The sequence below is a fragment of the Diadema setosum genome, chromosome 1 (assembly GCF_964275005.1).
Source record: "Diadema setosum chromosome 1, eeDiaSeto1, whole genome shotgun sequence".
Classification (NCBI taxonomy): domain Eukaryota; kingdom Metazoa; phylum Echinodermata; class Echinoidea; order Diadematoida; family Diadematidae; genus Diadema; species Diadema setosum.
The window spans coordinates 51,590,054-51,603,973 of record NC_092685.1 but is presented as its reverse complement, the minus strand read 5'-3'; the positions used below and the strand labels follow the sequence as shown (position 1 = coordinate 51,603,973).

At 35.6% G+C, this 13,920-nt stretch overlaps 1 protein-coding gene across 1 annotated transcript in view; it reads left to right on the top strand.

Annotated features, from left to right (window-relative positions):
- LOC140232047 (uncharacterized) overlaps positions 1-13,920 on the top strand; it is a 123,573-nt gene that overhangs the window by 93,461 nt on the left and 16,192 nt on the right. Inside the window, exons 7-8 of the mRNA XM_072312202.1 lie at positions 10,522-10,634; positions 13,113-13,306. Of these exons, the coding sequence (XP_072168303.1) occupies positions 10,522-10,634; positions 13,113-13,306 (307 nt within the window). The remainder of the gene's footprint in view (positions 1-10,521; positions 10,635-13,112; positions 13,307-13,920) is intronic.

The window sequence follows — 13,920 nt, the reverse complement described above, 5'->3', positions numbered from 1 at the left end:
ATGTGTCATCAAATTTGAGGTTGGTGTGCACAGAGGGCAGACTATTTTCTTGTTTCTTTTCTTTCTTTCTTCTTTGGTCAGCCAACCATTACTTTGCAGCAATAGATAAGTCATTTCCTATCATCAAATTATGCATATTTTTCCCTGTCACTTACCAAAAGTGGAGAATATGGTGGAATTAGAGATTGAATCAACCTGAAGATATGATTTTTATAATCTTAGATATCTGTGAAAAAAAAAAAATCTCAATGAATCGTACATTGGGTGGATTTGGTTACTTGAATCATAAAAGGTAGGTGTGATTCTGTATTTACTTTGTTACTTCTGGATGAATGACATCAGAGAACGGCTGTCAAATGATTGTCCTGGACCATGTTATGAGGTGCAAACCAAATTCAATCATCATAATGGAACCTAGTGTTAGAAAGATAGAAGAGGAATGATGTATAACACCTGTCACTGCTATGACCAGATTTCTTTTCCTCAATTTCTTGAGTTGGATTTCATTATTCTTTGACAACCTGCCTACTTACACCTGGATACATTAATTTCATTCTTCTCCATCTGGACTGACTACCATTCATAAACATATGCCCACCCCAGCCCTGGCCTAAACTCTTCTTTGCCTAGATCAGGTGTTTGTTTGTTTGTTTGTTTGGTTTTTTTTTTTCTATCCATATACTCAAAGGCAGTCATGCTAATCTTGTAAAATGATGAATTGAAGACTTGATGTCATTTCATGATCACTTTGCAACACATGTAGTCATTGGAGTTAAATTTGTCCCTCCAGTCATCCATCTACGTTGTCACATGTAGGATTCAAAGAGACATATGGACTTCTTCCACTACAGTGTGGGGAGGGGGAATGCATATGATTTTATATGGAGAAAATTGGAATTTCATCTACATTATGCATGAGTTTTGATCATCATTGCATCAAGCTACTTTGTTCAGCAAAACAAGCCTTCCTCAGATATTCTTAATCTTCTGTTTTCAATTTCCCAATTTTGTTGTGATGTTGTCAAAATCACATTACTCAAGTCTTGGTGTGTAGAATTTGAGTTTTGCCTTTTTATTTTTTGAATACCAGTACATAATTGTACATTTACATATGCAGAGTAACACAGATAGTGGATGTCCCTGTTTTATGAACATTTGAAGAGTTTGTTTGCAAAAACCGATAAGTCCATATTTGTCAAATGGAGATATTTACGATTAAAGGTCAAGAAAAATAAAGAGAATAATAAGAAAATTTTTGCTTCTTTTGACCATAACTTCAAAAATATACCTTTATATGTGGTGACCAATATATCATTCAAAAGGTATTATTTTGTACTTTATGACAGAGACCGTACTTCAAAATCTTCAAAAATGGACTTATCGGTTTTTGCAAACAAACTCTTCATTTTCACATCATGTAAAGACACACACACACACACACACATATACATACACACACATGCACACACTACTGTACCACTACCCGACATTCCTGTATACACTCACACATGTACCTAAACAATAAATAGAACTACACTCTCATTCACATGTATAAAGAAAAGAAAAAGAAAAAGAAAAAGAAAAAGAAAAAGAAAAAAGAAACAAATAGCTTGCTTATGTCAAAGTAGTAGACAAATATAAACAAAATATGAAGAAAATTCCACATATATCCCTTTTATCAGCGAAATGAAAGTGTACTGATCTCTTTCAGAAGGTAGAGGTGTAACATAACCTTTCCAGTACATCAAAATTAAGTCAAAGGAATGTGTACTTTAAAAAAAAAAAATCAAATCTCTGTGAAAGTTTTTTATGGTTGCTTTGTATCATCCAATTTTCCTCAAATTTCACTAATGTGTCTTCCACTCTTTCTGTGTTCGCAGAATCTGCTGATATGGTAAGGGTGGATCCTGCTTTAATCTGTTGACTCCCAGAATCTGCCGTTTCTGTAGTTTGAATTTGTATTGTGTTATCATAAGACTGCTCTTCGTCTTCTAGTATTTCATAATAGTATAATAAAATCTTCCCTTTTTGAGTCATATTTTGGTCGTACATTGACATTAACCCAATCCTAATGTGATGGATTTGGTAATGAAGCATGGACTATATGTAACATGAGATGGGGGTTGTTTATATTTTGCATTCTGTTAATGAAAATAAACTTTCTAGACCCTTTACATACTGACATCAAAGGAACTCGCTTTGGTGAGCTAAAACAGATTTTCCACTGTCAAAGTGCTTTTGCCTCTGTTCAGCCAGTATTGACATAAATCATCAAAAGCATTTTAGACATAAAATGGTAATTCTAAAAATAATTGCAGCAAGCATGTGAGGTCCCAAAGTTGTAGTTGTGAGATGATATCACAGAAGTGTAATACAGTTGAATCACCCTCCTTTAATCTGAATCTATTTATATATTTCACATTTCTTTTATGTGCTTGAAATTCAGACAAAACAAGCCTGTTAATATACATTTGACCTCATTCACAAAATGTTTATGTATAAAGTACATAGGCAGTTCATGTAAAACATTGAGCAGTTTATGTGAAACATAGGAACAGAGTTTCATCTTTGCAATAGAAATTTACATTCAGTTGTAAAACTACTTTTATGTAACTAGATCAACATGTGACAGTGTATTGTGTGAACTTATATAGTACTTAATGAAAAGGATGATTGCACGTCAATAGCTTGGGACTTAAAGTGTATCATTTTGATGGAATGAATGTGGTAAATGCCAAAAGTGCTATCATATTTCACATACTGTAAAACGAGGAATGTTCGCGTGCATTTTGATTTCGCCGATTTCACAAGAGAGAAGATTCGCGAAATTAAAATGAACATGAAAGTTCTTGTCTACACTATACACATTGAATGTTAGAGGTAACTCGCAAAAATTTCATGCCGCGAAGAAGGCTGTCGGCTAGAATTCGCAAAAAATTCATGCCGCGAAAATATTGTGTTTTACAGTAACCATTTCTTTTTTAGTGTTGTTTCTAGGTGAATTTAGTAAAGTGCCACTTAAATCCATATAAAAAACTTTCTTTCCTTCCAGAATTTACAGTGTACTAAACCTCCCCCTAAAAAAGTCAACAAAAACAAAAACAAACATAATCTCATTTCAGATGACTTACATTTAATTGCACATATTTTTTCTCTCACTGATATCCTTGTACCTTGTAGAGCTATGCTAAATACCATTATTCTCACTCTGATAATAGTATTCCAATTATGTGTGATTGTACAAAACAGGAAAGACACAGTGTGTCCACAGGAGGGAGAAAAATAAGGAGATAAAAGAATGTGTGAGGGAGATGCTAAAGAAGAAAAAAAGCTCTCCCTATGAGGTTGAGGAGGTGAAGTGATAGATTAATTTCTAGGGGTGTGGATTTTTGTTTGCATGTTGATTAAGAGTGGGAGGTTGGTAGGATGGGATAATGACACGGGGGAGGGAGGGACTAACACAAATGACCACCAGGGGAGTCATGCAGGGTGCTATGGATATATTACCAGGGTTTGTCTCTCTTTCCTCCTCTCACTATCTCTATCTTACACTCCTCTCCCTGTCTGTCTTGTCTGTCTCTGGCCTGGTAGAGATGAGTTATTAGAGTGTGACCAATAGGAACCACCACATCTCAGATGTACTGCCTGGGAGACAGTCTTGGTGTGTGGTTGAGATAAACAGCATCATGACATTGTATGAAGCAAGCTTTTTGATGGCTTTTTTTTTTCCTTTATGGTTCTTACTCAACAAAATGAATTTATTTGTATCAGAGTTGAGGAAACCCATCAATGGGTGAAAGATTAAATAGGTTTATTGATGTTATATAAAGATATCTTGGTGATGTATTTGGAGTAAGTGGTGTGTGGTATGAAAAAAGCCTATGCGGTATGCAGCAGCTAGTTTACACCTTACAAGTAATTTGTTTTTGTACCCCTTTTCTTTTGGAAGTATGTCATTGGAACCCATACAGTGGTAAGTGGTCATTTTTAAGTGGTCTTTTTGCAAAGTGCTTAATTGAAACCTATTCACATAGCTCTGACTCGAAGCATTTCATTCAGTAATAATCTTAAAAAGAGCCTCATGAAGCAATGCTGGGTTCATTTGAATTAGAACATGTTTACAAAATGATACTTAAGTCTAGAGATATTGTCAATATTGTAGATGAACAGATGATACCATGATACAATTATTAACCCCCAAAAGATGAACTTGAAGACAAACTGTCAATCAAAATTTGATACAGATATTCCTCATGATTAGATTGATCTTGCTTACTCCTACAGAGTGTTTAATGTTGATGTATGTAGAAAACATAGTCATTGTTATTGCCTTCTTTGCTAAAGTCACATTTCTGGCCAAGATGCTGGATTACTCATCATACTTGAATCTCTTGTTATTTTGTCCAAAGAAAGTGAAAGAGAAATGACTTTGTTTTGAGACATGAGAAAATCATTATTGAATTACAAGTCACCTGGATTCAGGTCATGCAAGAAGGTTGCTGCCTGCAAAGTTTATCATCCACATATCCATGACAAAGAAAGTCACATTTAATTACCAGATGGGCATTATGAGTTTTCAACTAAGAGCAAAATAGATGTGAAAGCATTCATTTATTGCCTTCTTCATTTCTTTATTATTTAGACACTAAAAGGTCATTCTGTTTGGGTAGATATTACAGCTTAGTATTTTTGCTTTCATAGTGATTTGTTCACAGACATCTTGATGATATTGCCCTTTTTTATCATCAGAGGTATATCAGATATATGAACATAATATACATATGTGCTGTATAAAGGCAGTCAAACCTGTCTATAGCACCACCCAAGGGAGACGAATAAGTGGTCATTTGAGCCAGGTGGCCACTATAGACAGGGTACTTCAACATGGCTTTTCTCTCAGGGGAAATTGTTTTAGTGGCTGTGTACTGAAGTTGGCAGCGATAGGTGGCCGCTAAGACAGGTTTGACTGTATAAACATATCAATAAAACATTATCATTCAATATGGCAGCCATCTTGATATGACAGCCATCTCCACTTTCTACAGGTATTATTACTGTTGTACTGTTATTTACTGTACTCTGTGATACCTTATATTTCAAGATTTATAAATTTTTGTTTTGAGTTATCATTCATCATTTCCGTACCTTACTACATGGTTTCCTTCTGAAGTTAATGAACTTTATGCTGTAAATGTTGTAAAAGATTAATTACTGCATCCTTTACTGAAAGCACAGAAATAAAGTTCTTCCTAAAATAAGAAAGGAAATAAAAATATTCAATATATTTAATTGGATAGTGACATTCAGTTGAATATGGTGGCATCCTTTACATTTCATTAAATGTATTATCCACAACAACAAAAAAAGACTAGACCCCCTGTATATTAAAAGGATTTCCAGTAAAAAGAGCATTGCTACTATCTTAATGAGATATGAAAATGGTCTTAGCTTGCAAACTAGAAATATCAACTGTTTAGACAATGCGACACAATGTTAAAGTCATTCATGACATTTTTCATCTCTTGTTTGTTTTTTGTGAAGGAAGAAATTCACAGAGAAGCTCTTCCTTATTCTGTAAACCTGGCAATGAGGAAATAATTGGAGCAGTAATATGTGTGAATTGTCCAATAACTATTCGTATGTGTTTGCGACTGCAGAATTATATCAGCACAAAAGAAAAACAGCATTTGGGCATTTCCAAGGTAAAAGGGTACATTTCAGGGACATCAGGTTATTTTCTCTTTCCATCATGCATTACCTTCCAAGACAATCATGATCTTTAAAGGACAAGTTCACCTTCATATACATGTGGGTTGAGTGAATGCAGCAATATTAGTAGAACACATCAGTGAGAGTTTGAGGAAAATCAGACAATACATTGAAAAGTTATGAATTTTTGAATTGTCTGCTCAGTCACTGCTGGATGAGAAGACTATTACAGGTGATGATGTCACATGCGTACAACAGTATAAGGAAAATGGAAAGAGAATTTCACAAAATGTTACTTTTTGAAAAAAGTGCACATTTCCTCGACTTGTCACTGATGTATGTTAAGGGTAATATTATTCCCCCTGCCTTCTGAAAGAGGGAAGTCAAGCATTCTCTTATTATGCGAGAAAAGTGAAAATATGTTGAATTTCTTTATATTTCCTTTATATCATTGTACGCATGTGACATCATCAGCTGTAGTAGTTTTCTCATCCAGCAGTGACTGAGCAGAAACGTCAAAAATTCATAACTTTTGAACGGATTGTCCGATTTCCCTCAAACTCTCACTGATGTGTTCTACTAATATTGCTGCATTCACTCAATCCACATGTCTATGAAGGTGAACTTGTCCTTTAAGAACACTTTAATGAGAGTTAAGTTTGCCCCAAAAATTCTTCGAACAAGCAGTATATTAGAATTTATGCCAAAATCTGAATTTTGGGGTTAAAGATAATATAAAGTTTTGGCATTACCTCAAAAGTTTCCCTGAATTTCCTTGTCTTAGTTTGTGTTTCAGGTTAAAGTACCTTTCATATAACTAACACTGTGAGACTTACTCGCCCCAAAGTGCTCTCATGTCTTAGTAATCATGCAATAATGGTTTCGTACCAGAGCCGCCGCCGTACGGCGTCGAGGTAGTACACGTATTGTACGAAACCATTATTGCATGATAACTGCGACCAGCAGGGTGCAGCCCCATATGCATACTAAGTAGCTAACTGCGACCAGCAGCCCCATACGCATAGCTAAATGGGGCATCGCATTGTAGCTTACAGGATCATGACAGATTTAGTATCGCGGGTAAATATCAACTTAAACTCCAAAAATTTCTTCAATTTGAAGACTTACCAGTTAAGTTGAAGTATTGAAAACAGGCTTCGGGCAACGTTTGGTTTTGCCAATAGTCCCTTTCTGTTCGATTTGATGACTGAATGTGACTCGGTCGAGAGGACCTCGGGAGAGCTACACTGAATTGACGGCCAGCGCATGCGCACACAAACATCTTATCCGTTCATGGATTTGAAATTGTTCACATGTGGTGTGGCGTATGCGCTGGCCGTAGTAATCAGTGTATGTAGCTCTCCCAAGGTCCTCTCGTGCACTACATGTGTATGTGGACTGACAAAACTGTTGCATTTTATTTCAATTTCAGATTTTATTTCAAACTCAAAGTCCAAGACTTACTTAACATATGAGGTTGTCATATTTTAGCCTTTAATTTTTTTTTCTTTTAAGTTTATCCCTTCTATTAATGGCGAGTCATTAACTTCCCATTCTTGAGAGTGCATCTAAAGGTAGGTCAGCAATTGTTTTGTGTTATCTGCTTGGCTTTCATTTGATACCTGTAGAAATTTCAAACAGAGTATTAAAAGATTAGGAGAGAACTTCAAATGCATGAAAATGATAGAGTGAATGGCAAGTGAAAGTTTATTGGCATTTCCATAAATAAACTGGTTCAATGGAAGCGAACTACACATTATCACATTATGTGAGCATTTATCCCGCAATGATTCATAAGGTACTTGTGCTGGTATTTCTTCCTCACCTTAATGTGATCAGCCCCCAGCACCAAAGTTGATTTAGGTTAGAACAGTGAAACCCAACCTTCAGAACTAGTTGAACTCACTCACTGGGTCATGATCTTACTTTAAAAAAGTGATAAAAACTTTCTATAAACTTCTTGTAGATGTCTTCTTGATTTTTTTTTCATTCAGACAGTTCTTAATAATAAAAGATATTATGGTCTTGTTCACCCAGGGTAGCTGCTTCAGTGTTAATCCGTTGAAAACGAGTCCTTAGTGTACTGGGACAGGTGTGTATGGGAAATGTGTGTTGAAGCAAAATCAGCCTGTCCTCAATGGGTTAATACTCCTCTCCCTGAAGGACATGCCAATATTTCTGCCCCAGGATTGGCTGGTACCCATCTTTACACCTGGGGTGAGAAGTGCATTGTGGATTAAAAAAAAAAAAAACATCCTGTACAAGGATGTTAGCCCCATCGACTCACACGCTGAATGTTTTAATGTTGAAAGTCTTATCCACTGTGCATGATGCTCCCACGATTAAGGCTATGGATGTTTGTTTCATGGTGAATATAAAGCTTACCCCTGTTGATTTCAGGTCATGGGGGCATTCTTATCACCATTAGTTAGTTAACCCATTGAGGATGGATTGATTTTGCTATAACACGCATTTCCCGTAGACACCTGCCGAGTGTACTCTGGACCCGTCCTCAACGGGTTAAGGTTACTGATATTCAGGTGACTTTTGGGCAGTGTAGTTAAAACATTTTAAATCAACATAGTCATTACATGCAGCTGTACTGTGACCTTGCATCTTTGTTCCATTCTTTTATGCTAGTAAAGAAGACATATTAATGACTTTTTGAAATATGATATCATGTAATCTTGATAGTTTCAATAATGTGATGCACCATTGTACAGCTATGTGATCATGATTATATACCTTCCATGTCAAATATTATATGTATATACACACAGTGTGTATTTATATGTATTATATGCTAAGAATAATGGTAAGATAGTAGATAAGATACTTATTATTATTTTTATTATTATTATAATTATTATTGTTATTATTATTGTTATTATTATTATTATTATTATTATTATGAAAAGAGAGAGAGAGAGAGAATGAAGGGCTAGATTGAGTTTACTATCGGAGTAGCATAGTGATACTGTATATGCCATATATTTTTCGCGAGTGGTTAAATTCGCGATCGTGGAGTCCTGTACTGAATGGAGAAATGTATACGGGTACGTCACATTCATATCGGCATTACAGTCAATATTTTTTCGTGTTTTTAATTTTAATAGCAGCTGACTCGCGAAATTCGTGAAAATAAAAACCTCGCAAAATATTCGGCATATATACAGTAGTTGATGATAGCAACGCACTTTTGTAGGGTCATGACACAGATATGTTATGCCAATGAAGAAAAATGAAATGTCTTCTTCATGTATAAATGATGTCTAATGGTATAACCTCCTACAGCTGGGCAACACCTTAATGTAGCCATTAATTGGATTAGGTGGGATGGAAAATTCCTGTGATGATGGGTGGGAATCGGGGAGTTTGTTTAAGAATGGTAGGAGGGAAAGAATGTGTTGGAGAAGGCGCACGGCTGCTTGCCTAAAATAACTGTGGTTAGGATGTGATATTCAGGCCAATGAATTCACCTGGAAAGTGATGAAAAATACTGCTGACTCTCTATTTAAAGAGAGAATTGATCATTTGCTGAAATGATAGACAAACAAGAGCTGTACTCCATGACAAGGGAGTTTGGTTCATCTACAGAGCACAGTTGGTAGTCTCCAAGACAGACTGTCTTCTTCATCACAGTGTGTCAGTCTGATAGTCATATATCCTCTTCATGGGAGAATAACTGTTCTAACTAGTTACTTGAAGTTTAAAGAGTCATAAAGAGAACTGTTATATACACATTTGAAATATGTCCATCTTTTCTTGACATACTTGACATTTCTTTGATGCCAATGTGATGGACCAGAAATACAATTTTATTTTTATTTGACTTCACTTTCGTAATGATTATATGTTATTTTGTATAAAAACATTACAATAGTTTTATCATTATTGTTTGTTGTAATCATCCCTATGATTGCCTTATGTGTTGATGAATCTTAACTCAGAAAGGTGTTGGCTTGAATTCAGTAAAATCATGGCAACAATACCTATCAAAATCTTATTGAGCATTGACATAATATGATGCATGGACAATATGTGAATATGATTATCATCAACCGGATGAGGACAATTTGATATTGTTAAAACACAATTTTCCTACAGTCATCTATGTGATATGAGATTATGGTTACAGCTCGTTATTCCGAAGGTTCGTTATTCCGAAGGCTCTTTAGTCCGAAGATTTGTTATTCCGAAGGTTCGTTATTCCGAATTTCATTTTCAGATTAACGAATCTTTGGAATAACGAACCTTCGGAATAACACCACAAATGTTCGGATTAACGAACCTCTAGGTATAGGGAATTTGTGTGTTTCGAATTAACGAACCTTCGGAATAATGAACCTTCGGAATAACGAACAGCACCCGAGATTACACCCTTTATTGAGATTAAAACAGACTTCTTCATCACAGCATGATGAATTCATGGAAATTTATTGTTCATTTTCATTCATCAAACCAAAAATATGACAGTTAAGAATCTATATAATGCAGAACTCAACTTGTTAATCTACTTTGCTGCAGTATTGTATCACAGATATGTCAGTGTCTGCCATAAACCTTAAACACTTGTTAGCCAACATTTCTGTATTGAATCATGTTGATATATTTTTTTTTTTTTTTTTGTATTGATGACAGGTGTGATTATATACAACACTAGAGCTTATATAAATGGTAAGTGGATTTTCTCACTTGGGTGTGAACCATACAAACATCATGAAATGTTTCTAGTATCATTTATTGATGTAATCATTTAGAAGACATGATCTCTAATTTCTTTCTTTTGTTTTGTCTATCACACTCATTTAGACGTTGCCCTCAACATGACGACAACGTCTGGAAAGATGGAGAGGTCCTTTCTGATCCGCATGAAGTCCACTCTGACCAAGAGAGGTGTCCATTTTAAGTCTTCAGGTTACAAGGTAGAGTCACCCATAAGAGTTATGTTACAACCAGAAGGTCTCATCTCTCTAAAGGATATACAGACATGCGATCTAAGCCCTTGTTGCTCTTACATGACTACATTAAAAAAAAGTCAACATTGATTAGAAATGAACAAGACTGCTAAAGAGCAGAGCTTGTAGTTTTCAGTCTCCTCATAAACAATAATATCGTCGGTTGAGAATGAGAAGTGGGTTAAGTTGTCCTTTTCATTCTCACCCGATGATATCTAATTACTGAACTAACAAGACTAGGCAAGACTGCATACCAGCACTACTTATGAGGTCATTCACATTTCTATTTGTTGTTTTTTTTTTTTCACAAGTATTGAAAAGGTGAAGTGTAAGGACAAAGAAAGTGCACAATCTGTATAGAACTATTTTAGAGCCTGAAGGTTACATAGGCAATACAGTCATGTTCAAAGTTCTTCTTCTTCTTCTTCTGGTTAAGTCTGCTTCCTTCAATAAGCTGGGAATTCTTGCAGACTGTAAGTTAAATCCTTCTTGCCCTCATCTTTGCACATCCTGTGTCAATTATGACCATCTTCACATTGGTGCTTTTCTTCTCCTCACATAAGGAATACTGATATCAAACACAGTAGAGATGAATAGTTTAACCCAACTTACAAACAGTAAGCATGAAAGTCCAACCTTTTGAGCTGTAAGGACTTTGCTGAAAGCTAGGGTTAGCGTAAGCTACGGTTAGTTAAGGTTTATGGCCAAGTCATTCCCTTTGTTCAGAATGAATAAAAATCCTAGAAGCAATTATAATCACAGTGAGCATTTCTGTAGTAAAGTTGGCTCACTACCATACAAACTAAACTGCACCATTGCTTTTGTTCTGACTCCTTCCCGAGTGCTGTGTGAGTTTTATTTCCGTACACTTTTCAGGATATGTGATAAAGTCATTATGATTTCCCCTGACAGGAAACCATCAGAACACAAATTATATTTTTCAAGACTTTTATTTGAGGTGAAGAGTTGAAAGTGATGATAAAAGAATCTTTTAGAGTAGCCAAAACATTTGGAATAGATAACATGGTGGGCGGAAATTTCATTGGCATAAAATCAAGTTGAGCCTCCTCTTCCTCCCCCCCCCCCTTTTTTATAAATAGCAAGCTTTAGATTTGCAACACGAACGCTGAGAAGATGCAGCCGGGTTGTACAATATGAACAGCTGTCTTGTGCATGTGCAGCTGGGGCCTGTTGCATAAAAGTTACTATTATGGTAACTTTGCCATCCAATGGTATAAACTACCATGGCAACAATACTCAACAGCCAATCAAAATCAAGAATTCCATGGAAGTTACCATTAGATGGCAAAGTTACCATAATAGTAACTTTTATGCAACGGGCCCCAGAACATTATTTTTTCACTGAAGTAGCATCATCTTTCATAGCATTTACTTGGCAAATATCTAGAGCTCTAATGCCTCAGGTCCACAACATAACAAGTGTATTTCTAACAGTAGACAGAGAAAAACCTCCCTTGTTTGAGCTCATCCATTGATGGGACATTAAGGCCCTAATTCATGAAGGTGTTATAAACTTAGACAATGGTCCAAATGTAGACCATGGTCTAAAATAAGCGTGAAATGGGCTTACCTTTGACATGTGTATATCAATGTGTGTTTGCTTCTAGACATCTGTTGGCATACGCAATTTGTCAATCATATTTACGCAGAAGAAATTTGCATAAACCATGGTTTAAACCATGGTTTCAATTGTACCACCTTCGTGAATTCAGGCCTAAGTGTGTACCTTCAAACTTAGTAGTATTTTGGTATTACTCAGCATGACTCATATATTTGCTTGGCAAGAAGATTTGAAGATTTCTTTCTTTTTTTTAAACGTGATAAAATATGAGACTTGTCACATTATCAAGGAATGATAAAGTTGCAAAACGTGAATTTCTAATTCTAGTATATTTCTATTATTCAGACTTTGAGTTTTCAGGTGGCATTTTTTCAGTACTAAATATCCGACAACATATCAAGTAATGGTCAGGACCTGGCCACTGGAAATGGAGGTATTAGAAAATAAACTATGAAATAAGAAGTCAAGTGTGCTGGAGACATAGCATTCAAACATGATCAGAGATTGCTTTAAAAAAGAATGCTGCAATAGTCACATGCTTTAAATCCTTCTTAAACTCTTGACTTTTTAAAAAATGGTTCACGATCTATATGACAAGCAAATTGCCTTATTTTGCATATTTCTTAGCAATTATGTCTGTATGTAATATGGGTAATAGGATAAGTCATGTGCCAAAAAAAAAAATACAAGATTGAAACTCTATTCGATGATAGCATGGGTATACCATTTTTTTCACTTAGATTATCAACTACATGTATAAATAAACTGAACTTTTTGCATACCACACTCTCCCCTAAAGATGTAACTGTGTTCCTTTACTGTTTTTGTTTTTGTTTGTGTGTTTGTTTGTTTTTTCGTTCCAGGTGATTCAGGTTACTGGAACGATGAGGCCGGAGCTGGTTGTTTCACAGTACAACCACCACACACCAACCGTCATGGGCTTTGTTGCCATGGGTTACTCACTGCCCCCGCCCACCATCAGTGAGGTGCGGCTGGACCCCACCATGTTTATGTGCAAGGTGGATCTGGACTTGACAATCACCTTCTGTGAAGCCAAGTAAGACACCTGCCTCTTGATTGTGTGTGTGTGTGTTTGTGTGTGTGTGTTTGTGTCTGTGTCTGTCTGTCTGTCTGTCTAGCTGTCTGTCTGTCTATGATTCATAGATATTCAAAAAGAATTCCATCAATGAAAACAGTAATTACTGCATGAATGAAATTTATAAAAGTGTCATATGTCCAGCAAATACATCAAAAACTCTTAAATTTATACTTTTTGCGGATGATACTAATATTTTTTACTCCCATGAGAACCTCGAAACACTGTTTAATACTCTGAACACGGAAATAGACAAAGTCTCCCGATGGTTTATATGTAATAAATTATCCCTTAATGTCTCTAAAACAAATTTTATACGTTTTAAACCTACTGCTTCACAGAACATTAACAGCAGTTATAATATCAATATTGATGGATTATCTTTAACTGAAGTAAGATCTACTAAATTTTTAGGAATCACAATTGACTCGAGTTTAACTTGGAACGATCACATTCATAATATCCACACGTCCGTCTCAAGAACTGTAGGAATTTTATATCGACTGAAAAACTTCATTTCTCAAAATTCCCTGACTATTCTATACAATGCATTAATCTTACCACATATCACATAC